We start from the raw sequence: 22,555 nt of genomic DNA, 5'->3' as shown, positions 1-22,555 counted from the left end.
GCTTTGGCATCGCGTGATTCGACTGAATACAGCAACGATGACTATCACCCAAGATGGCGTTCACAAACATCAAGCCGAGCACACGGCTCTCTGCATCACCGGGCATGACGCTTCCATGTGATCCGCAGCCCGGTGTCCGGCATCACTGCCGGCCAAAAACGAGCGAATGTTCTCACACATTCCACCGTACGGCAGTATAGATCGTTCACCAGACATGGTGAGCAGCACGAGAGCAATGGCTATTCTACTGTTCGCTTTCACGACCGCCGAAGATATCATTGGGCTGTATATTGGACAAATTACCAGTAGCATGGAGGCATGGTACACTGTTGTCCAAGAATTCATAATGAACTGAATAATGAAGCTCAAGCACCGCTAGCTTTGCGCATCTCAGTAAGCTTTTCCGTCACTTCCTCCTTGTTCCATCCGTCACTAAGTGCCCGCATCAGAACATCTTGCTCACTCTCGGGCGCCATACCGCCCGGGGCCGGCGGCCTGCGATCCAAATTCGTCGGGAACGGATACCCTTCTGCAACAGCACAAACAAATGCCTCGACCTCATCATTAAGACCTTCTTTCCGACACTTCTCGCTGAGGATATCCCACGACTTCTCCACCAAAGGCAGCGAATCCACCGTCTCCATCGTCTTCCCGAACGCCGAAGACACCTGGATCAAATTCGCACTGCGCTCGAAATCCGCCGTCCGATTCTCCCCCGCCGCATGAAACAGCGCCGGCGAGAAAAACACCGCATCGCCCTTCTCCAGCGGCAGCGCAACGTACTTCTCCAAGAAATACGCATCGAACTCCCCCCGCCTGTACGCCATGAACCCCTCCCCAAACCCCTGACTAAACGGCAACAGCCTCGTCGGCCCGCTCTCAAGCGGCATATCCGAGTGCGCGACGGCGCCCTGGAGCGTCAGCAGGCGGCTGGCGTCGTGCATCGGCTTCGGCCAGCGCGCGACGGCCTCCGCCGTCTGGAAGCCGAGGTGGTAGTCGCGGTGCGAGACCTGCGCGGCGCCGCCGGGCTTGACGACGTTGAGCTGCGTCGTGAGCTTGTACGCGGGGCCGAGGTAGGCTTCGCTGACAAGGCGGAAGAGCGGGTTCGAGTAGTAGGCGACGAAGGAGGCGGGGTCGCGGATGCAGTGCTTGGAGAAGGAGTTCCAGATGCGGCTGTTGGCGGACGCGGGCGCGAAGTGGTCGCCTTTGGCGCCGGCGGGTTGGGCTTGCTCGGAGGCGATGATGGATGCGAAGGCGGCGTTGGCGGCGTCGAGGGTGGCCATGTTTGTGAAGAAATGTTTAAAGACGAAGACGCCGGGGCCGTGGTAGAGGATGTGGAAGATTTCGTCTTTGAGCGCTTCGGTCTCGGTTCCTTTGAAGCCGGAGCAGTCGTAGATCGGTATGTTCTTCTGGACGTCGATAGCGAGAGGGTAGGTTGTGGGGAGGGTGATTTGCGAGGTCAGAGTCTTGAATGCTGCAAGCGAGTATTCTTCTTCAGTGTCGTAGCAGCGCTTCTCCACTTTCCTCGATCGTTTTCTCTGTGAGAGCAAAGATGGTATCTCGAGGTAGTGGATAGCGCCAACGACGGTGGCTAGTGTCGCAAATGCCGCTACCGCGGTTGTCACGCCGGGGCGCGTGGCAGAGGGTGGCATTATTGGAGAAGTGACTGCGTAAACAATTGAGTAGCCACAATCAAGCAGATGGGTCTGCTCTCGTCGATAAATACGCGTTCAACTGAGGTGGTCTTGTCGCTCGGCAATAGGTATCCTATCCCGACGATCTGAGCAAGTTGCGTCAGGGTTTCGGGAATTGAAATCCGTAGGGCTGATGGAAACCAATGCAATGACAATGGAATTTGAAAAGGATCAGCTATCGATTGAAAATGGGTTAAACTCAATTTAACCGTTGCTGTTCTTCCGTCTGAGAGCCTAAGAGGCAATGCCATCAAGCATGAACGATCAGAATGAGATCTTGCCGCTGAGAAGCAAGCTGCCGACACCATCCCAAGCTTCTCCGCACCTCGAACACAGCTCATGCCGTCTGGCCCATGTTCTTAGCATACGAGTTCACCATTGAGATACTTGTCTGTAGTCCAGGAATTCATTGGGGGCCAGGAACTCAAGTTTGCGGTAAATTAGTGCGCGGCACACGCCCATGTGAAGCGTACATTAGGTACATTCACGGTCAGGCTTGGTCATTTTCGACGGTCTACGGAAATTTAACGATGTTATTTTGATCGATGCACGTGATTTTCAACGAGTTCGCAGACTATACTCTACATGCAGAACGACTTCTATGGACAGCCCCGATCGTTGAGCGAGTTGCATCAACTCGCTTCCCAACGTGAAAGACGTCTTGCTTACTCCGAGATCACGGCCGACGATCTCCTCAGCTAAGACAGTTGGCTGGATCTTCACGCGGAGGTGTACGTCTTTCCTCCAATAGAAATCGAGGCTAGTGGTCTACTACAGTACGGGAGCGACCTGCCAGCATGTTTCTGCTGATGTACCTAGGAAGTATTGATACTTAATGCAGGCGCCCCGTGCCGCACGGTGTGACCCAGAACTCTCGGGTAGCCTTGCCTTTTCGAGGCCTGAAGCTCGTGACTTTCTTCGTTCGTGCGGACATTCGATCAAAGTGTATAAAAGCGATCGCCGAAGTCTCCAAGGCCGGGGACAATGTAGCTGGAGGCAGTCAGTTCTGTTATGAATCATGAGATAACAAAATGACTTACTTCTTCTCGTCGAGGCCCTCGTCGACGAACGCGGTCACGACTCGCAGCTTGGGGAAACGCTTGGAGAAGTTCGCAGCACCTTCTGGAGACGCGATCAGGTTGAGGAACAAGATGCGCTCTTCGGGGACGCCCTTGCTGAGGAGGACGTCGACGGCCATGAGCGCCGAGCCACCTGCCGTGTGTTAGCAACCAGAATGTTCAATCGTCCACCGACCATGATCGAATCATACCAGTAGCAAGCATTGGATCAAGCAGAAGGACCCATCTATCGCTGATATCCTCTGGAAGCTTATCGTAGAACAACCTCGGCTGTGAAGTCTCCTCGTCCCTCTGGATCAAAATCTTGCCAATGCGCACACTTCTACAGCATTCGCGCAGCGCCTGCTCCATCGATTCACCTGCACGCATGATTGACACACCACATATCTTTCCCTCAAACTTCACACCATTGTAGGTTCTACCAACGGGGGTCGTGATCGTGTGCTGCTGTACGGGCAGGTGGTTGAGGCCCTCTTCGACAAGGAGGCGGATGATGCGATTGGAGTAGAAAATGAAGTCGGCGCGCTTCGTGTTCTTGTCACGGATCATGCTGCGTGGAGAGGATTTGTCTCAGCACTTGTTCTCAAGTAGATTCACTTTCAAAGGGACCATTGGAGCGGACTTACGTGAGGAGAGAGATGAGCTGGGATGTCTGCGGTAGGATGTGGACATTTTCGTGCGGGATCTCGGTCGAAACGGTGGCGGTGGGTTTCTCGTGTGAGGACTTGTACTCGGGGCCAACGCATTTGCTCGGAGCACGGCCGAGCTCTTTGGGTGTATGATGAGAGGCACTGGCCATGGCTGCGGAGATGGAGGGTTTTTTGGTGGATTTTGCTCTGCGTAACTCGGAGAGCTTGCGGTAGGGTGTGGAGGAAGAGTCAGGCGTGGAGGAATTTATAGCGTCGGCGAGTGATTGTGTTCGCGTGAGGACAAGTGAATCAGGTAATTCAAGAAGCAGATAAGAGTCTTTATCACTTTATCAGCGTTTGGAGGCCGGCGAGCGCACGCGACTCGAGCTTCGAGGCTCTCAGGGCTCGCCCGCGCCCTTGGACCCCGCATCAGCCACGCGCCGACCCGGCTGGACCTGACCCTGTTCGGCAGAGCTTAGGTAGGCGAGCGCCGATGGAGACCATGAATTTACTTTATCAGTTTCCCTACCAGACGAGCTGGCTGTGTCCTAGCAGCTATTCACAGCTCTCAAGGTGCGTGCTATCGCTAGCCCTTTACTCAGAGTCTGACGAAAAGGTGAAAATATGACTTGTGGAGTAGATCTAGACGCGTACATGTTGACACAAACTATACAGCAACCACGCATCTCCCCATGGATGCAACAGCGACTCACACAGCTTACCATGAATACATTTTTACTTCTCGAATCCGCCATTTTTACCAACACAATTCTCTTTAAATTGCCACTTCAGCTCCTGTTCCTTATGGACGACCCCTCGTAACACTGTAACACTTTCAATAGAGGAGTGTGGGTGAAAGCGTGTGGTCCAACGTGGCTGTCAAATTACAGTGTTCCACTGCAAGGCACAGCTTCTTAGTTCCTCTAACTTTATATCTAATGGCGATGCGGAACTGTCTACTGCCTCGCCCAACAGAACTGCAATGTTTATGCATCTTGAAGGGGTTTCTGGTGGCAGCTTGCCTCGAGAGGACTCGATCGTGTTCACGGATGGCCCAGGCCTGTTATCTTGCTCTTATGTTACATTTACCGGAACGCCGTACTTTGAGAAATAGCCTGCTGGCGAGTACGATTTACTGGCATGGACCCAAAGGTTGACGGACAGGGTGAGGCACTGATTGGAGCAACAGCGCTTCATGTAGGCAAAACTTCATAATTCAGATCATCTGTATCATGGCAATTCCAATGATCCTTGTGACTAGACGCACTGTCTGACCAGGTTCTGTTTTCACCTTAGTTCATACAGCTATGCTGAAGGAGTCTCATGTTTACGAGAGCCACGTGCAATCGTCATCCCATTAAACATGCGGGGGGTCAGCCGTCGGCCCGCACCATGAGCCTTCGGCGATTGCCGGCGATTGCCCTGCGCGCAAGTCAGGCCGCGCCACTGTTTCCCTGTTTCCCTGAGATCTTCTGGCTCTTCACTTTCTCGTTACTGCCCTCACCTCACTGCGCGTATTGCGCGTCGCAAGAATTGTACAAGCCGTGTCGCCACAGAGGAGCAAGTAGCGGTTCAGCTGCAGGCCTCAAAATCGACGCGAGCCGCAACCAGAGTGCTCGGTCACCTCTTTTGGGACATCCCTCAAAACGCTGATCACATGTCAACACTGAACCAAGCCCTTCGCGCGTTCGCAATCTTGTCGCAACTATACTGAAACTTTCTTGTACTTCCTGCATCGTCCAATGCTTCCTCCCATATCCCACTGAGCCGCCGACACCATGGCCTTCGTCGCGTCCACACCTCTACCGCGTCGCAAGAAGCAACAAGTCTATGGCAAGAGCAGTCGCAAAGCGTACAGCCCAGCCAACGCTGGTTTCTTCGAAGACGATGAGAGCAGTTCCGGTTCGGTCGCACGCGACTCACAGAAACCACCCACAACCTTACCAATGCGCAAATCGAAAGCTTCAAGCCCACCGCCAGTTGCGAAACTAGCCTCGCCAACGAAGAAGCCGGGATCGCTCGTCAAGCCCAAAGAGACACCAGCACGCTCCAAGGATCCTTTCGACGTTCCCTCGGATGAAGAAGAAGGGGAGGAGGTTTATGCGCAGATTCCACTGCCACCCAAGCAAAGAATCAAGAGTCGGTTAGTCGACGAGCCCAAGGAAGAGACAGAACAGTTGGCGCCCTGGGAGAAGAGAGCCGCCAGGAAGGGTGCGCTTTCCAGTGCGAATCTTGTGAACCGCAATGGAAAGAAGTTGGCCTCAGAGAATATCGAAGAAGAGCCGGACCGCATTCAGCCCGATAGCAACAGCCCGGGGAAAGCGGATGCAAACGGTCAACATGAAGCGGACAGCGATCACGAACCACGGAAGGCTACCAAGGGAATGACTGCAATGGAGAAACTGGCTGCGCGCCGCCGTCAGGCACAGGCCAACAGTCAAAGTGATGCCGATGGGAATGGAGAGGTCGTCAAGGGCTACCCCAAGCGTTCGGTCTCGAAGACGAGTGTGCGAGAAACCTCGCAGAGCAAGCGCAGACGCGTTACACCTCAGCCAGAATCACCTTCGGAACGCTCTGCCACGGCTGATCCAGCCTCCGACGCGGTTGTCAGCGGCGAGTCGTCTGGGACTACAGAGCAAAAGGATTCGACAGACAATGGTGATATTTTCGATGTGCCCATGGATGACGACGCTCTGAAACCCACGAAGCCCCCAATCAAGCAAATCGCTAGCAGCCGGCTGAAATCGCGCAGGCCAGGGACACTACGTAAAGTCACGCCTCAGAAAGGTCTCTCCGCTCCTTCTCGCTTGCAAGACATGCTGCCCGACGAAGACGAGGACGATATTCCTATGACCGACTCCGCACCACCTCACGATCCAATAACACCACGGAACATCGCCATGGCCAATGCGAAAAGAGCCCCGTCTACGCCACCTTCAGGGCGTAACAGCGCCTCTCATGGGCAAGAGGCTGGCGCTCTGACGCCCAAACAGACTCAGCTCTGGGCGGACTTCTTTGAGCCCGCCGCCGCTCCAAATACTAATATGAAAAAGCTAAGCATCAGCGAGGACAAGCCTCAGCGGCGACCAAATCGGGCTGCTCACAAGATGCTCCAGAGGTCGAGCTCTGATGTGCCAACGAAGCGGACAAGGGTAGTAGATCGTTTGAAAGCATCGGCCACCAACACAAGCGAAGAAGACAGCAGCGAGAGCGAAGACGAGACTGCGTCAGACGAACGTCCAAGCATGTCCCTAACCAAGCCTGAAGAGGTGCCGTCAAACACTGAAGCCGTTCTGGCACCCGAGAATCTGTCGCAACCGAGCATGAGCCAGGAACGTCAGACAAAGCCCATATCAAGCGGATCTTTGATCACATATGCAAAGCAACGCTCCCATTTGGCGGACGACAACCTGGAAAGCGCGCTGATGTTCGATACACCAATGGACGCGTTAGAGCGTCCTTCTGCATCAGCTAGGCGAACTGGCAGGCCTGGTCAGATGACACCGTCTACTACATTCGACCTCGACGATGTCGATGAAGGTGCTAGTGGAGGCTTGCGGACCATTCATGAGCTCCGCGCTGGTGGCCGCAACACACGAGTGATGGGCGAAATCGAAGACTTGATGGGCGAGATTGCGGATCATGCAGCAACTGCAAAGAGCAGGAGGAGAGGCGCGCTTCTCGATTTGACGTCCAAGCTCACGGACAAGGCATTTGCCGAACAAGTCACAGGTCACGGGTTTGAGAAGACGCTTTTGTCAGAAAGCAAGGTGCCTTCGGATCCAGCAGCTGATTTCCTTCTCGCCACAAGTCTGCTGCTTGTGCTTCACTCAGACGTCCCGGATCATAGGATAGGGTCTTTCGAGGAAGCTCTTCCGTGCTTTAGCAGGCTGCTAGCTGATCCTTTAGACATCGCAAGGGTCGTCAAGGAACGCCGTAGCAACATGTCCAAATCAGCGCAGGCAGACGTGGTCGCTCTGGCTGAGAAGGTGAGAACGCTGGAGTCTCTATGGGGCGATGCTCATCCGCCAGCATCCTCAAGTCGCATCATTGCGCTCAAAGCGATCGATCTGGCTGTGAGAAAGCTACGGAAGACAGGCAACAAATCGGACTTGCTGAGCTCAGAGGCTGTCGCCATGCTATTGCCACAGCGCGGGTTCACCGACCTTGAGAACGACCCAGCCCGAGCCTGTGAAGCCCAACTCGCCATCTCCATCCTCGAAGCGCTCAAAACCCTCTCCGAAACCAGCAACTGGCCCGCCACGACAATCAGCGCAATCGCCAGCCTGCCCACCGCCTTCGCCGAAACCTGGCCCGCCGCCCCGCAGCACACTAAATGGCTCGCCTACCGCCTCTGCGCCAATCTCACCAACGACACTTCCCTCGACCTGTCCCCATTCACCTCCCCCGCCACCTCCGCAGTCCACCACCTCCTCGCAGACGTCGCCCACGGCTTCCAAAACCTCTACGCCGGCTCCCCCTCAATCGACCCAGCCCTCAACCTCGACCTCCTCGTCCTCGCCATCGGCACCCTCATCAACCTCACCGAGCACCAGCCCCCGGCGCGCGCACAAGCCGCCGCCCCGCGCTCGCTGCCTTTGCTGCAAACTCTCGTGCGCACCTTCCACAGCGCGCAGCAGCGCGCGCTCGACGCCGAGTCCGTCGAGGGCACCACGGCGAACGTCGCGCTGGGCTACGTGGCGATCCTGCTTGCGAATGTGTGCCAGGATGAAGGGCCGCGGGGTGTTGTGCGGGGACTGCTGCCCGGCGGGAAGCTGGGGGTGCTGGTTGAGGCGGTCGAGGAGTTCGTGAGGCATCATCGCAGTGTGGATGTGCAGGAGGAGGGGACGGAGGAGGGAGGGTTTACGGCGAGGTTGGAGGGTGTTTTGGTGAGATTGAGGGAGGGTGAGGAGGAGGGTTGAGGATTGTTGGTGTTTCACGATGGGCGGGGAGGTGTCCTTTTTTCTACTTTCCTTATTGTACACGCACGCGATAACGACGATACCCCATGTTGCAGTTCCAGGGACGAGAGATTGTCAAGAGAGGAAGGAACGAGGGGCGTGAAAGGTGGATGGATGGACGGACGAGTGAATACACGTATATCTCCGCGCGAGAGAACTCAATCGAGGAAAAATGAAACAACAGTAATAACCCAATCCTCCCAAACCTAGCCAGCCAGCCGGTCTCGCTCATGACGGCAGTAATCCAAGAGCGCGACAACGACGACGCTGACCGAAGAGTATCCATCTCTCGCCCCGCAGCCGCTATGAAAAGGCAGTCGTAAAGCCAGCCGCTCGGACTGTGTGCTTGCGGCATTCGAATGACAATGTCCCTCCGCCTCTGCTCCGCTCTTTCTCTGTTTCGTCTTTCTCGATCTTGTAGCTTGGTCAAAGCGACGGTGTCGTGTAGATGTCGCGATGACCAGCGGGCGTATTAAACCTCTCCATCTTCCCCTCCCTCTTCCGACCCATTAAGCGCGCGCGTGTGTTTGTGAAATCCACCATCTTGCTGTAGTCAGGCTGGCTCCAGCCCCGCTCCGACCTCCATTGTCCCAGTCTCCCGTTCCCAGTCCTCTATGCAGACAAACAAGCAAACCCCAAAAAAAAAACAAAAGGTCTTCCGATCCCTCGCCATACCCTCTCTGCCCTCTCGTCCCAAAAGAAAACCTACTCACATGACAGCACACTTCGCGTTCCCCTCCTTCGGCTGGCCGGCCTCCTGGCCCTTCTCGATCTCCGCGATCATGCCCTCGAAGGCGCGCCCGACGTTCTCGTTGTACCGCGCGCTGGCCTCCGTGAAGCCGCAGCCCAGCTCCTCGGCGAGCTTCTTGCCGTCCGCGAGGGTCACTTGGCGCTGCTCGGGGCGCAGGTCGGATTTGTTGCCGACGATCGTGAGGGGGACGGTGTCCGCGCCCTGGTGGGGTGGGAGGTTAGTTTGGGGGGTTTTGGAGGGGAGTTGGCGGGGAAGGAGGGAGTGCGGGTGGACGGTATGGGCAAAGGGAGGTAAAGTGGCTAAGGGAACACTGCGCGTTAACAGATAAAAAGCAAGACAAAAGCTTACCAGGTGGTTCAGGATCTTGTCCCTGATAATGCGGACCATTTCAAAGGACTGCTTGCTGCCGACGGAGTAGACGATCATGTAGCCGTGGATGCCAATGAAGTGCTTGGAGTTGAGGATGCTGTACTCGTCCTGGCCGGCGGTGTCGATCATCTCGACGGCGAAGTCGTGGTTGCGGTAGCGGATCACTTTGCTGAACGTGTTCTCGATCGTGGGGTAGTAGGAGTCGACGAAGTGGCCGTCGACATATTGCACGGTGAGGGAGGATTTGCCTGAGGAAGGCGAGGGTTGTCAGAGGTTGTTTTTGTTCTGTTGGTCATGGTGTATGTGGACATGGCAGGACGGAGACGAGCAGGAAGAGGGCTGTTCTAGCTTACCGACAGACCTGCTGCCGACAATGGCCATCTTGCGCTGCTTCTGCTGGGGCGGCATGGTGGGGTTGTGTGGCGTGTGGAGGCGATAAGACGCAGAGGGGGCCTCTAGCGGACGCGCGCGTGGTGGTGGGATGGAGGGAGACTCGGAATGCGCTCTGCGGCTCGCTCAGGGCATTGAGGGAGCTGTCACGCTGTTTTGCGGAGGGAGAGGCGAAGGGACATGGGCAGATGCGATCACATGCGGGCGCGAGACGTCAGAGCCCTTCGCTGCGCCGGCCCGAGTGCGCGAACCAAACTATGTCGCCGATGGCTTTAATGCCGCAACAAATTTCTGGATGGGAAACGATGGATCGGGCAGCAACGATTGTGTCGTGCAACGGGCGGCTGGACGTGAGAGGGTGTGGTGCGTAGGCGAGAGACAGCATGCAATCTATCGTGCGCCCTTTACCGACGACGTGCGTGGCAGCAGAGTGTCGCGACTGCTGGTATACCTTGAGGTAGCCATCGTCAATTACTTCCCGTACTCGGAGAAGCAGGCAAGTTGCGGTCAGCGCCCCTCGCCCCGCGGCCATGCATGCGAGCAAGGACCGCCGTGAGGACCTGCCAGCCACGCCGCGTAGCCACCATGACACCGCGAAACTCCAGCCTTGCACGCCTCGCTGCCATTTTGCCCTGCGCTTGGTGGCGTCCGAGAAAGGACCAAAGCCGGACAAGGCACATCGGGTGCTGCGACTGTCTTCGGCCCACCGATCGCGCGTTCTCGAACAACCATCCGCCTATAGCCTAACGTTCGTGTCCACCGGCATGGCGCAAGGACGGCACGGCACCGCTGGCAAATCGCAGTCGATCCTTGCATTGCACCGATACTATATCTACATTGTTGTACATGAATCAGCTTGTACAAAGCCAGTCGCATGCTTCTGTGCATGTAGCCGCGTCTGCGACGAGTCTGCGACGGAGCCGCCCGGGTTGACATGTGACAGCGATGCCATGCGGCCCTGCTGTGGTGCGATGATCTGTGCAGCATTCTCAATGTAGCTGGCTGCAGCTCTAGCGTACAGGTGTTCATCAAAGAAGCGAACCTGTCAAAATTCCATTCATGCTTGCAGCTTTCTTGCTTACGGTACGTGAAGGCTACAGGTGCGGAATTGAGTTGTTCATCTCATTGGTCTAGCCGCCAAGGCGAAATGGGAGAGAAGGCTGCTTGCTGAGATGTTGTACTTTTGACGCTCATGCAGATAGCATTCGAATACCTGGTATAAAGTTGACTTGGCCGTCAAATGCCGCCCTCGCTAAAAGGTTTCATCACCGGTCCTTGAAGAGGAAACTGCCGAAACGCCATGCTAACCAAACCACCCTTGTTGTTGTCTGACGTCGTCTTCGAGACGCTCCAGACAGGGCCTGTTCGCCGTACTCCTTTTGAGACTCCGGAAATGCTGTCAACGCGCCTTTCTTTCATCCTCCACATTCAGTCCCCGGCCTGGTGGCTTCATTACTCTTCATCCCGGAAATCTTCCTCCTCCTCTACGCCCTCGTCATCGATGAACCCGTCGTCCTCGGCAGTGATTTTCTCGCCGGGCGCAAGGCCGGCACGCGATTTTGGCTGGTGTACTCGGGGCATGGCGGGTTGTGAGGAAGCGGGCTGCGGGTTCTGCTCCTGCGCGACGGCGTCGCAGGCGTCGATCCAGTCGTAGTAAACGTCCACGGGCTGTGTCAGATCTGAGTGCACAGTCAGCGCAGGCGCTCATCATTTCATGCGCTAGGCGGCACGCACAGTTGGCGGACATCTGGTAGCTCTGCACGCAGTTGCTGCAGGACAAGCTGGCGACGCCGGCCTTCTTGTCGATCTTGGTCGAGATGGAGTCTTCCGTGTTACAGAAGACGCACTTGAACTTGGTCGCAAGTACTTCGCGCTATGAGCAGGTGTAAGTATACAAGTCTTTGTTGCTGGCGCAGGCTGGCGCATACCTTCTTGGGGCCCTGAGGCTTGGACGAGCTCTTGCGTTTGCCCTAGAACACGTCAGTATTGATAATCGCATCGCTAGCCTTCACGCGACAAGCATACCATGATCAGAGAGGTTTGCAAGCGCAGGTGTGTGTTTGTGGTGAAGTCAGGTCAGATCAGACAATCAAAGAATGGAACAATTCAAGTTCCAAACGCGCCCGCGTCATATGCAAGCCGGGCGGGATCGGCCGGCCACTAGGCCGAGGCGGGATGTGGGGTTCGTTGTCAGGCACGCGAGGCACGCCTGCGGCCGGCCAGCTCCATGCGGTGTTATCGAGAGGGGTTGGTCGACACGCTGGGGGAGGCCAGATTGCCTTACTCTATCGATACCCGTATCTTATGCTTTGACGATAGCCGAAGATACCGCCATCCTTATATTCTTGGCTGCTGCAGTAGACCTGTAGATCCTTTAGACACCTGACTTCACCTTTGTGACAATCGTATCCAGACTATCCCCCACCGCCCGGACGAGATATCGCGCTTGCTTTGTGCGAGGCAAACATTCTTATTCCATTGCCATATATACCTTAGAGTACTCCCTCAATCGCTCTTCGACACCTCTCATCCGACGTCAACATGACCAGCAACGGCGAGCCTACAGACACGACTGGTATCCTTCAAGAGATTCTCTCGTCTCTCAGATCCCTCAAGCAAGACCACTCTCAGCTTGCATCGGCCGTCGATGCCATCAACGGACGTGTCAACACTCTTGCCGGGATCAAACAGATCCAGGATGGCATCGCTCATGATGCAACCCTTCCGAGTCCGACGATCGCTCCCAAAGCCGACGACGCGAAGGCAGCTCTCAATTCGTTAGACGGCGTTTCCAAGGACGAAGGTGCCGACCAGACACAAGCTACTTCGCCGCCACCTGGTCGGAGGGCCAGCACGACTTCCAAGATCATCCTGACTTCTTACCCCGGTCAAGCTGGTGTAGATCCCATACCCTTGAAATGGGGTGAGTCTAGCATTGTTGTGGCATCATAGTCATGTCTACTCACATACGAATTAGGTGCGAAGGATCCGAAGGAGAGAGGTCCCGTCATTGTCACTCGCAGCCCATCAACCATCCGCAGACGCAATGCCATTGGCGCCCACGGCGGCTCCTACAGCATCTACTACGCTCTGGCCGTTGGATCTCAACAACTTAACACTGACCACAAACCTGACTTCACTAACACGGAACCTGCTGCTAACATCGGGCCATTCCCCGCCTGGTCAGACCCCAAGAAGATCGTTGCGATGGACCCCCTCGGTCACCTGGCACCTTGGCTATTTAAAGACCTGATCCAAAAAGAAAATATCGAAATCCGACCCACCATCGCCGTCACCAAAGCCCACATGAAGCTCCCTGAGCTCGAAGAAAGCGTGCGCAAAGGCCGCCTCGTCCCCGACGGCAAGATCTGCCTCAACGAAACCGGCGAGCTGAACGTGACCAAATTCGCCGTCGAGCCCGTCTGGAACCTGCCCGGCGTGGCGGAACGCTTCGGAATCGACGAAGGCACCCTCCGCCGCTCGCTCTTCGAGCACACCGGCGGCAGCTACCCAGAGCTCATCACGCGCGGCGACATCAAGACGTTCCTGCCGCCCATCGGCGGCCTGACGGTCTACTGCTTCGGCGACCCGGCCAAGATGAGCAACCCGGACGTCAAACTGGCGCTGCGCGTGCACGACGAGTGCAACGGGTCCGACGTCTTCGGCTCCGACATCTGCACCTGCCGGCCGTACCTGATCTTCGGCATCGAGGAGGCCGTCAAGGAGGCGCAGAAGGGCGGCTCGGGAGTCGTCATCTACTTCCGCAAGGAGGGCCGCGCGCTCGGCGAGGTCACCAAGTATCTCGTGTACAACGCGCGCAAGCGCGGCACGGACAAGGCGTCGGAGTACTTTAAGCGCACGGAGAACATTGCCGGCGTCAAGGATATGCGCTTCCAGGCTCTGATGCCGGATATCCTGCACTGGCTGGGTATTCAGAAGATCGATCGCATGCTTAGTATGTCGAACATGAAGCACGACGCGATCGTCGAGCAGGGAATTCCGATCCATGAGAGAGTGCCGATTCCCGATGAGATGATTCCGGAGGACAGTCGTGTTGAGATCGACGCGAAGATTCACGCGGGTTACTGTGCGTTTTCCCTCGCTTTCTCTCTTACGATATGTGTGCTGACTTATTTCCAGTCACCACTGGTAAGATCATGACGATGGAGGAGCTTGCGAATGTTCAAGGGCGCGCGTGGGAAGACGTCGACGTGAGTTCGCCTCGTTTGTTGAAGCATCGTGATTGAACAAGACTGACTGGATGCAGCACTGAGTGCATTTCAGACTGTTGTCATGCGGCGCCGGTGTATGAAGCATTGTTTTCGGACTTACGGACGAATGCGCATGGTCGGGCCTGCTGGGTGGCGGTGTTCCAGGTCTGGTATCAGCAATTGATTGGAGAGTACAGCATCTGGCGTTAGCTAGTTCAAGCCGAAGGTGAGAACGATCGGAATAGCAACGTATTGGTTTGCGTCTAGTTGTCTGGCAAGAAATGCAATCTGGACGAAGGTTTGATCGTCCCTGAAGTTCGTGAAGATGCTATGTCAACCGGACACAGAAAGACTTGACCCGCCACGACACATCAGACACCCAGGAAGACCACTATTTGTGTCGCATTTTTTGACCATAACTTCCTTCAACACCACTATCCCCGTCAATGCGTACACTTGCGCAAAGTCTAGAACTCTGTATTACCAAAGCTGCCATGTTCGGTGTCTGCGGAACCGAGGAAGCTCGGGCCGCCATTCGGCCAGCACAATTCTTTCCGATGGATTCTTCCAGTAACAACTCAAGAGCCTCCGTTTCCCAGGACCCATCTCATAACCATCTCCATCCCCCTTCCATCTCCTCCACCCTCCCACGTGTCCCGATCGTCCCTTGGAGCAGCGGAGTTGTTTGCCATTATACTCTAATACCTTCCTTTCTATTCCCTCCATCATGCAGCGTGCTTTCGCTTCCGCCCCGAGGGCGGCCCTTCGCACCACCAGGGTCAACTCTGGTTCCCTCGTCCAGCAGAGATTCGCGCACAAGGTACGACAGCGCCGGCAAGAGCAAGAGCATGCGAATGGCGGATACTGATTCGGATATTACAGGAGCTCAAGTTCGGCGTCGAGGGCAGGCAATCTCTCCTCCAGGGTGTTGACACCCTCGCAAAGGCGGTGGCCACCACCCTCGGTCCCAAGGGCCGCAATGTCCTGATCGAGTCCAGCTTCGGCTCCCCCAAGATCACCAAGGATGGTGTGACCGTCGCCCGCGCTGTCTCCCTCAAGGACAAGTTCGAGAACCTCGGTGCGCGCCTCCTCCAGGACGTTGCCAGCAAGACCAACGAGGTCGCCGGTGACGGTACCACCACCGCCACCGTCCTCGCTCGCGCCATCTTCTCCGAGACCGTCAAGAACGTCGCTGCCGGCTGCAACCCCATGGACCTGAGGAGAGGTACCCAGGCTGCCGTCGAGGCCGTCGTCAAGTACCTCGAGGCCAACAAGCGCGATATCACCACAAGCGACGAGATCGGCCAGGTCGCCACCATCTCCGCCAACGGCGACCAGCACATCGGCAAGCTCCTCTCCAACGCCATGGAGAAGGTCGGCAAGGAGGGTGTCATCACCGTCAAGGAGGGCAAGACCATTGAGGACGAGCTTGAGGTCACCGAGGGCATGAAGTTCGACCGTGGCTTCATCTCTCCCTACTTCATCACCGACACCAAGGCCCAGAAGGTCGAGTTTGAGAAGCCCCTCATCCTCCTCTCTGAGAAGAAGATCTCTGCCGTCCAGGACATCGTCCCCGCCCTCGAGGCCTCCCAGCAGCTGAGGAGGCCCCTGGTCATCATTGCTGAGGACATCGAGGGTGAGGCTCTCGCCGTCTGCATCCTCAACAAGCTCCGTGGCCAGCTCCAGGTCGCTGCCGTCAAGGCCCCCGGCTTCGGTGACAACCGCAAGAGCATCCTCGGCGATCTCGGTGTCCTCACCAACGGTACCGTTTTCACCGACGAGCTCGACATCAAGCTCGAGAAGGCCACCGCCGACATGCTCGGCTCTACTGGCTCCATCACCATCACTAAGGAGGACACCGTCATCCTGAACGGTGAGGGCAACAAGGACGCCGTCGCTCAGCGCTGCGAGCAGATCCGCGGCGTCATGAACGACCCCACCACCAGCGACTACGAGAAGGAGAAGCTCCAGGAGCGCCTCGCCAAGCTCTCTGGTGGTGTCGCCGTCATCAAGGTCGGCGGTGCCTCCGAGGTCGAGGTCGGCGAGAAGAAGGACCGCATGGTCGACGCTCTCAACGCCACTCGCGCCGCCGTTGAGGAGGGTATCCTCCCCGGTGGTGGCACTGCCCTCCTCAAGGCCGCCGCCAACGCCCTCAACGACATCAAGCCCGCCAACTTCGACCAGCAGCTCGGTGTCTCCATCGTCAAGTCCGCCATCACCCGCCCCGCCCGCACCATCGTCGAGAACGCCGGCACCGAGGGCTCCGTCGTCGTCGGCAAGCTCATGGACGAGTTTGGCGGTGACTTCAACAAGGGCTTCGACTCCTCCAAGGGCGAGTACGTCGACATGATCGCCGCCGGTATCCTCGACCCCTTCAAGGTCGTCCGCACCGGTCTCATGGACGCCTCTGGCGTCGCCTCTCTCCTCGGTACCACTGAGGTCGCCATCGTCGACGCTCCCGAGCCCGCCGGCGCCGCCCCGCCTATGGGTGGCATGCCTGGTGGCATGGGCGGTATGGGCGGCATGGGCGGCGGCATGTTCTAAGCTTGACATCGCGAGCAAGCTTAGGAAGTGTTCGACCCCCTCTGATGCCTTGGAACTGATTCAGGTTCCACCCACATGATACCCCCGCGAGACGTGTACAAAACAAGAAAAACACACCACACCAAACCCAAAAGCTGTATTTCTGGACAACCGCCTTCTCCGTCTGTCACGATTACGAAGGGAAAGAAGAAGGAAGGGAAGAGAAGATGAGTCTTCTTCCTTTTTCGAAAAACTCTTGTCTCTCTCCGCTCTTTGCGCGTATTGACTCTGTTGCATGGCGCGGCGTGGGGGCTGGGTTTTGTGTATTATATAACTTAACCGTGTATTTGATAGCGAGCAAAGTTCTGTACTATTTACCTACATTTCTCTGGTCTGTCTACGTTTTGTCTTGAACTGCCCGTGTGAATCAGCAACACCATCGGTTGAATCAGTGCACTGCTTTTTTCTCATCAATATTCATGAGCTAGACTGGTACGTTGTGATACTGCCTGGAAGTCGATCATGAGGTCACTCGGGGCCCGGGATTTTGCTCAATGCAGGGCTTCAACTTTCCCAATCCTACAACATCGAACATCACTCTCCAACGCCGCGCCCTCTCTAACAAAACAACAGCCCAAAATGATATGATCTCCCAATACATCACTACCGCCTAATCTCGGCATTTACAACGGCACGAATCCCACCCAGAACCCAGCCCAAAAATGTCCGGCAAACGCCTCCTCGACGCCGCCCACCTCGCCTCCGCCGCCCGCCGCGTCGCATCCGCCCACCTGTCCCTGCGCCGCTCCCAACTGCGCGTCTGGGCGCACTCCGGCCTCGGCCGCGCCCTCAAAGACCAGTCCGACCGCGTCACGGTCACCGCCGGCGCGGCGTGGCAGCTCGCGCGCCGCGTTGGGGAGAAGGATGCGAAGCCCGCTTGGGATGAGGGGATGAGGGGAGCGAAGGAGAGGGTGCGGGATGAGATTTTGCGAGGGAGCAGTGCGAGTGGGGATGGGTGGAGAGCTGGGGGTGAGGAGGAGGGTTTGGCGAGGAGGAGGGCGCAGCGGGAGGCGGAGGAGCAGATTCCGGGGGTTGAGGCGGATGGTGCTGGCGGGGAGGAGGTTGTGGGGGGGAGGGATACGTTTAGTCAGAGGGGCGGGAGCGTGAGTCCGGAGCTGTCGTCGCTGCCGAGGGTGAAGTTGCCGAAGAGGGTTGCGGATGGGCAGGGCGGAGATGCGCATGTGCGGGAGGAAGGGCTGAATCAGGATGTGTATTATTCTGCGAAGGCGGAGGCGGGGGATGAGGAGGTACCGGAGGGCGTGAATTTGGATATTTTCAACAGCTCGAAGGTTTCGAGGGCGCTGGGGAGGGCGGACGGGGACAGGGTGAACCCGTACGCTGGGAGGAAGAAGATGGCTGCGAAGCCTTTGCCTGAGATGGTTGCGGCTATGGAGAAGAGGAATCACCAGCCGGCGAGTGTGGATGCTGAGCCAGTGGCTGCTAAACCGTCGGAGGCATCGCCGTTTGGTGGTGCGACAACTGATGCGGAGACTGAGAAGCTGGCGCAATCTATTATTCAGGATTCGGCTGCGGAGACATCAGAAGGGAAGGTGCCTTCAGGAGGACAATCACAATCGCCATACGAGATGCGGGAATCACGAGTGCCAGAATCGAGATTCGGCAGGCTCTGGCAGTACGGAGGTTTGGCGACAAGCATGGCGTTTGGCGCTGTGGGAGAGGGTTTCAAGCGTTTCACAGGCAATGGAGCTGACGGCAGTCTCATGCTCAGCGAGGGAAACATGAACCGACTCGTGGCCAAGTTGAGCAAGATGAGAGGAGCGGCGCTCAAGCTGGGCCAGATGATGAGTTTCCAGGACTCGAAAGTGCTACCTGAGACGATCAACACAATCCTGCAGAGAGTACAAGACAGCGCAGACTATATGCCTCCTTCACAACGGAATCAAGTACTCGTGCGGAGTCTTGGAGAGAACTGGCGAGATCTGTATGCAGACTTTGAAGAGCGGCCATTCGCCGCGGCTTCCATAGGCCAAGTACACAAGGCCACTCTGGCGTCGAACGGCAAAGAGGTTGCTGTCAAGGTCCAGTATCCTGGTGTTAGGAACAGCATCGACTCCGATCTCAACAACCTCTCCCTCCTCCTCACAGCCAGCCGTCTCCTTCCCAAAGGCCTCTACCTGGAAAAGACAATTGCCAACGCCCGCACTGAGCTAGGTTGGGAATGCGACTACGAGCGCGAGGCCGAGGCCTGCATCCGCTTCAAGCAGCTCCTCGACCAAGAGCAAACCACCTTCGCCGTTCCCGAGATCTACCCTGAAGCCTGCGGACCCGACGTCCTGACTGCGGAATTCATGACCGGGAAAGCAGTCACCAAGATCTCTGACCTCAACCAGACCGAGCGCGACTGGATCGGTACCAACATCCTGCGCCTTTGCCTGCGCGAACTGATGGAGTGGCGCTTCATGCAGACTGACCCAAACTGGACCAACTTCCTTTACAACCGCTCCACTAAGAAGCTCGAGCTGCTCGACTTTGGCGCCAGCCGCGACTTCCCGGCCAAATTCGTCGAGCCCTACGTCTCGCTGCTCATCGCTGCGAGCAAGGGTGACCGCGCAGCCTGCCGCGACCTCAGCATCCAGCTCGGCTATCTCACCGGCCACGAAAGCGAGGCTATGCTTGCTGCCCACGTCGACTCGATCCTGACGCTTATCGAGCCATTCACGGAGAGCGCGCCAAAGGTATACGATTTCGAGGGCCAGACGATCACAGACCGCGTGCGCGCGAACATTGGCTTGATGCTGCGAGAGCGCATGGCCCCGCCGCCAGAGGAGACTTACAGTCTTCACCGCAAGCTGAGTGGAGCTTTCTTGCTGTGCGCCAGGCTGAGGAGTAAGATTCAGACAAAGGATATGTTTGCTGACGCGGTAAAGGTGTGGGAGGGTAGGAAGGGGTCTGTGGATGTTGCTAACGAATCGCAAAGATTCTTGTAGATATAGATCATGTATATTACTACCATACTTGTACGAACGGGAGTAAAGAACTTGCTTCGGTCTAACTTCTTTGCTACAAGCACTATGTTCTCTCTTTAGGGGGAGCGGCACTTCCGCGGCCCGCGGACTGATTTAAGTGTTCGATGTGTCTATGTCCACTCGCGCAATTGAGTATGGCAAGCCGTCCTAGCTCTATCGTGAGGCCCTTGGTCTATCGAAACAAAGTCAGCAAGTCTCCAAATGGATCAGATCACGTTTCGAAATTGACTCACATCAGTATTTCGTATTCCGTCCACTGAGACAACTTCTCGCTATCCTGTCTGAAAGGCGCCATGAGCGTCTCTATCCTTGAGCGCCTCACTCTCCCGTCAGAAAGCTGCTGCATGACTTCCGCCACATCAAAACTAGGATCAAAGACGAGCAAAACCCGCTCGCCGTCTTGTTTCCTCTCCATGCCAACAATCGTCACCGAGTGACCTGGCCGCTGGAAGTATATCGGCGGCAACTGCGTGATGTTCGACGTGCCATTGATGGCCGCATCCTCAAGGCCAGAGATGAAGTACGCTTCTATGTAGTCTAGTAGCTGCACGTAAGCTGGAGGCGCGTCGGATTTAGACGAGCGTCTGAAAGAGAGTGCCGTCACTGGCTGTCCGAGATGTAGAAAATAGGCCGCAGCCTCGTGCGTGCCAATCCATTTGCGTGTATTGCGGATGCCCCCCGTCTCTGTTCGCCCGAATGTGCAGATACCTGCGTCCCAGGCTGCCTCGATGGTGTCTTGTATGTCTATAACGTTGGGCAACGGCAGGCTTGAGTGGGCTGGGTCCTCGATTCTAGCGAGGCGATAGGAAAGCAGCATCTGAATGTTCCAGTAGCCGCAGAAATTGCCGTCGCACTTCAGTTTGTGAACGTGCTTGACGCTTTTGTGGCTGAAGTAGGCAATCTCTACCGTCGGGTCAAGGGCACTGAGGTCTGCGAGTATGGGTATCGGACGAGGCGTTTGTTTGATCACAATAGCGTCGCGAATGAGCTTGCCAGATGGACCGATGCGGCATTCGTAGCTTGGCTTTGAAGCATTTTTGAGGCAGCGGCGTACCGGCAGTGGCATCGATTTCTCGAATGCATAAGGCCCGAGTTCTTTGGTGCCTAGTCTCCCACCAGGTTGGCGATCCTTGAGGGTGTCTTTGGGCCTTACGGAGCTGCCCACGGATGACACGCTCGAAGCTGACACTTTGGATGCTCCAGATTTTGTGGAGGTGGAGGATTTGCCAGACGATTTGGTCGATGACTTTGATGCTGTTGATGGTGCCTTACTAGACTTTGTTGACGCGGATGATCTTGCTGGCGATGTTGCTGATGATCGCGGGGACGATTTCACGGATGATTTCGTGGATGATTTGGCCGCTGATATCGTTGACGACTTTGTTGACGACTTTGCCGATGATTTTGATTTCGCTGAAGGCGCCGCCGACACTTCAGAGCTTGCTTTCTCGCTCGACACCTGTGGCAGCGCATCCGGAGTCTCGTCGAACACACGAGCTGAGACGCGCCAACTCCTTCTGCTGTGGCGGCGATGCACTCGTCCGCCATCTCGCACAGCTGTAATCACAGTGTGCAAGTCGAGGTGCTCGTCCAATTCTTTGGGAGGGAGGCGATCTCCACATCCTCGACGAGGACATGTAGTCCATGACCCGCTTGAATCCGGGCGGTCGTCGACGGCTTGACTTGACCTGCCACCGCGGTACGGAAGATCCGAAGAGCGCTCGGTCACCTTGAACGGCGAGTCGTCAGTGTGTTCTTCCTCGATATGCAGCTGGATCGCATAGCCGTCACGGCTCTTCAAGCCACACCAGGGGCAATGTATCGCGTCCGCCATGTCGGTGTGGAGGCGGAAGAAGCGAGCGGTGAGACAGCGTCGAGAGTGGCATGCTTCGGATCGGCAGAGGATGTCTCAGTGTCTACGTGTGCGAGTAGAATCGCACGAGTCGCGCGCAGTGAATGATGGAGAGAAACTTGCATTTCGCATGCAAGGTCTGAGCCACGCAATGAGGTGTTCGGTGTTGGCACCAGGCTTGGATGTCAGGCATCAGCGTGCTGACGGGATGTACACCACTGTGCTAGTCTTCTATAGGTCGCCCTTGCGCATGCATTCGCTATGGCACTGACCAGTAAATGTAAAATGGAACTGTTTTAATGTATCGGTACGAATGCTGTGTGAAGACCTGGTTTTACCGCATCGTATAGCAGTCGCCTTTGTGCCACCACCGCTTGCTGTCTCCGAAAGTTAGTGTCATTCGGCACCATCTTCTACAACCAAAGATTGCTTTGGAAACTTTCGAAGGAGCATAGCACGCCCCATACCTGTTCGGCGTCTATGGCGTGTGGTCTCCGTGGGCAAACGGCGTCGTACCAACAAAAATGAGACTCCTCTTACAACACCTCAAGGCTTCTCACCGCAAAAGGTCAAAAGAAATTCCGACGCGGGGAATTGAACCCCGGCCTTGTCGGCACTGATCTTCTCAGTTCTTGACGAACCGAAGATTGAGAGCGACAAATCCTAGCCACTAGACCACATCGGAAGCGAGGTGTAGTTCGATGAAGGGGAAGGCCACACGCTGTACTAGTACGCTGTTTAATGAAGAGTGAATGGAAGATGGTCCTGAGAAAAAGCCCGAGCCAAAAGACCCATTCTTGAGGGAGTAACTCATTCGTGAGAAATTCACTCATGTTCATTCCAGACTTGGAAAGAGCGGTCGGGTCGTGCCTTCCTCTTTGGGGCTTGAGTGTAAGTGAATTTCATGTTGGCAGACCTGGGACACTTCTTCCTCTCCGCTGCACTTTGAGGTGCTCATGCAGGTGACAGTTATGATTGCTCACATGAAGTCGTCTCAATGGGGAAAGTGAGTTGTATGATTCTACCAATCTTTGATGAACGTCTGTACA

The 22,555-nt window shown here is 56.2% G+C and overlaps 9 protein-coding genes across 9 annotated transcripts; 4 read left to right on the top strand and 5 right to left on the bottom strand.

Moving 5' to 3' along the window:
* Positions 1–365: 365 nt before the first annotated feature.
* Positions 366–1,652, bottom strand: WHR41_00682 (uncharacterized protein; the record flags this gene model as incomplete). The annotated part of the gene is made up of 1 exon (XM_069369288.1): positions 366–1,652. The coding sequence occupies one exon, from the start codon at positions 1,650–1,652 to the stop codon at positions 366–368; it is 1,287 nt and encodes a 428-aa protein (XP_069233583.1).
* Positions 1,653–2,246: 594 nt separating this feature from the next.
* WHR41_00681 (uncharacterized protein) lies at positions 2,247–3,747 on the bottom strand. The gene is made up of 4 exons (XM_069369287.1): positions 3,400–3,747; positions 2,965–3,323; positions 2,735–2,906; positions 2,247–2,684 (listed from the first exon to the last, which is right to left on the bottom strand). Exons 1-4 carry the CDS (start codon positions 3,570–3,572, stop codon positions 2,633–2,635), a joined length of 756 nt encoding a protein of 251 aa, XP_069233582.1. The 5' UTR covers positions 3,573–3,747; the 3' UTR covers positions 2,247–2,632.
* A 1,433-nt stretch (positions 3,748–5,180) lies between these two features.
* WHR41_00680 (uncharacterized protein) lies at positions 5,181–8,324 on the top strand (the record flags this gene model as incomplete). The annotated part of the gene is made up of 1 exon (XM_069369286.1): positions 5,181–8,324. The coding sequence occupies one exon, from the start codon at positions 5,181–5,183 to the stop codon at positions 8,322–8,324; it is 3,144 nt and encodes a 1,047-aa protein (XP_069233581.1).
* Positions 8,325–8,474: 150 nt separating this feature from the next.
* WHR41_00679 (uncharacterized protein) lies at positions 8,475–10,127 on the bottom strand. Its single transcript, XM_069369285.1, has 3 exons — positions 9,837–10,127; positions 9,463–9,731; positions 8,475–9,315 (listed from the first exon to the last, which is right to left on the bottom strand). Exons 1-3 carry the CDS (start codon positions 9,889–9,891, stop codon positions 9,073–9,075), a joined length of 567 nt encoding a protein of 188 aa, XP_069233732.1. The 5' UTR covers positions 9,892–10,127; the 3' UTR covers positions 8,475–9,072.
* Positions 10,128–11,037: 910 nt separating this feature from the next.
* On the bottom strand, positions 11,038–11,965 carry WHR41_00678 (uncharacterized protein). The gene is made up of 4 exons (XM_069369284.1): positions 11,899–11,965; positions 11,802–11,843; positions 11,608–11,746; positions 11,038–11,552 (listed from the first exon to the last, which is right to left on the bottom strand). The coding sequence occupies exons 1-4, from the start codon at positions 11,899–11,901 to the stop codon at positions 11,326–11,328; spliced, it is 411 nt and encodes a 136-aa protein (XP_069233487.1). The 5' UTR covers positions 11,902–11,965; the 3' UTR covers positions 11,038–11,325.
* A 187-nt stretch (positions 11,966–12,152) lies between these two features.
* WHR41_00677 (uncharacterized protein) lies at positions 12,153–14,410 on the top strand. Its single transcript, XM_069369283.1, has 4 exons — positions 12,153–12,796; positions 12,851–13,960; positions 14,014–14,084; positions 14,141–14,410. Exons 1-4 carry the CDS (start codon positions 12,415–12,417, stop codon positions 14,144–14,146), a joined length of 1,569 nt encoding a protein of 522 aa, XP_069233484.1. The 5' UTR covers positions 12,153–12,414; the 3' UTR covers positions 14,147–14,410.
* Positions 14,411–14,672: 262 nt separating this feature from the next.
* hsp60 (Heat shock protein 60) lies at positions 14,673–16,990 on the top strand. The gene is made up of 2 exons (XM_069369282.1): positions 14,673–14,904; positions 14,967–16,990. The coding sequence occupies exons 1-2, from the start codon at positions 14,812–14,814 to the stop codon at positions 16,626–16,628; spliced, it is 1,755 nt and encodes a 584-aa protein (XP_069233485.1). The 5' UTR covers positions 14,673–14,811; the 3' UTR covers positions 16,629–16,990.
* Positions 16,991–17,329: 339 nt separating this feature from the next.
* WHR41_00675 (uncharacterized protein) lies at positions 17,330–19,615 on the top strand (the record flags this gene model as incomplete). The annotated part of the gene is made up of 1 exon (XM_069369281.1): positions 17,330–19,615. The coding sequence occupies one exon, from the start codon at positions 17,330–17,332 to the stop codon at positions 19,613–19,615; it is 2,286 nt and encodes a 761-aa protein (XP_069233482.1).
* On the bottom strand, positions 19,590–21,488 carry WHR41_00674 (uncharacterized protein; the record flags this gene model as incomplete). Its single annotated transcript, XM_069369280.1, has 4 exons — positions 19,590–19,826; positions 19,888–20,577; positions 20,927–21,085; positions 21,358–21,488. The coding sequence occupies 4 exons, from the start codon at positions 21,486–21,488 to the stop codon at positions 19,808–19,810; spliced, it is 999 nt and encodes a 332-aa protein (XP_069233483.1). The 3' UTR covers positions 19,590–19,807.
* Between the last annotated feature and the right edge of the window lie 1,067 nt (positions 21,489–22,555).

This window comes from Cladosporium halotolerans, assembly GCF_011745625.1.
Source record: "Cladosporium halotolerans strain TM138-S3 chromosome Unknown Sca2, whole genome shotgun sequence".
Classification (NCBI taxonomy): Eukaryota; Fungi; Ascomycota; class Dothideomycetes; order Cladosporiales; family Cladosporiaceae; genus Cladosporium; species Cladosporium halotolerans.
This window is presented reverse-complemented; position numbering and strand designations above follow the sequence as displayed.

What these genes read in the sequence shown, in the direction of transcription:
- WHR41_00679 (XM_069369285.1), bottom strand. Translation starts at nt 9,891, where the DNA reads ATGCCGCCCCAGCAGAAGCAGCGCAAGATGGCCATTGTCGGCAGCAGG. An exon ending in TGTCGGCAGCAGGTCTGTCG is followed by an intron (nt 9,732 to 9,836) that starts GTAAGCTAGAAC and finishes CGCCTTCCTCAG; the next exon opens with GCAAATCCTCCCTCACCGTG. An exon ending in ACAAGATCCTGAACCACCTG is followed by an intron (nt 9,316 to 9,462) that starts GTAAGCTTTTGT and finishes CCACCCCACCAG; the next exon opens with GGCGCGGACACCGTCCCCCT.
- hsp60 (XM_069369282.1), top strand. Translation starts at nt 14,812, where the DNA reads ATGCAGCGTGCTTTCGCTTCCGCCCCGAGGGCGGCCCTTCGCACCACC. An exon ending in AGCAGAGATTCGCGCACAAG is followed by an intron (nt 14,905 to 14,966) that starts GTACGACAGCGC and finishes CGGATATTACAG; the next exon opens with GAGCTCAAGTTCGGCGTCGA.
- WHR41_00681 (XM_069369287.1), bottom strand. Translation starts at nt 3,572, where the DNA reads ATGGCCAGTGCCTCTCATCATACACCCAAAGAGCTCGGCCGTGCTCCG. An exon ending in TGATCCAATGCTTGCTACTG is followed by an intron (nt 2,907 to 2,964) that starts GTATGATTCGAT and finishes AACACACGGCAG; the next exon opens with GTGGCTCGGCGCTCATGGCC. An exon ending in GAGGGCCTCGACGAGAAGAA is followed by an intron (nt 2,685 to 2,734) that starts GTAAGTCATTTT and finishes GACTGCCTCCAG; the next exon opens with CTACATTGTCCCCGGCCTTG.
- WHR41_00677 (XM_069369283.1), top strand. Translation starts at nt 12,415, where the DNA reads ATGACCAGCAACGGCGAGCCTACAGACACGACTGGTATCCTTCAAGAG. An exon ending in TCCCATACCCTTGAAATGGG is followed by an intron (nt 12,797 to 12,850) that starts GTGAGTCTAGCA and finishes CATACGAATTAG; the next exon opens with GTGCGAAGGATCCGAAGGAG. An exon ending in GAAGATTCACGCGGGTTACT is followed by an intron (nt 13,961 to 14,013) that starts GTGCGTTTTCCC and finishes ACTTATTTCCAG; the next exon opens with TCACCACTGGTAAGATCATG.
- WHR41_00678 (XM_069369284.1), bottom strand. An exon ending in AGCCTCAGGGCCCCAAGAAG is followed by an intron (nt 11,747 to 11,801) that starts GTATGCGCCAGC and finishes ACCTGCTCATAG; the next exon opens with CGCGAAGTACTTGCGACCAA. An exon ending in CTACCAGATGTCCGCCAACT is followed by an intron (nt 11,553 to 11,607) that starts GTGCGTGCCGCC and finishes CTGTGCACTCAG; the next exon opens with ATCTGACACAGCCCGTGGAC.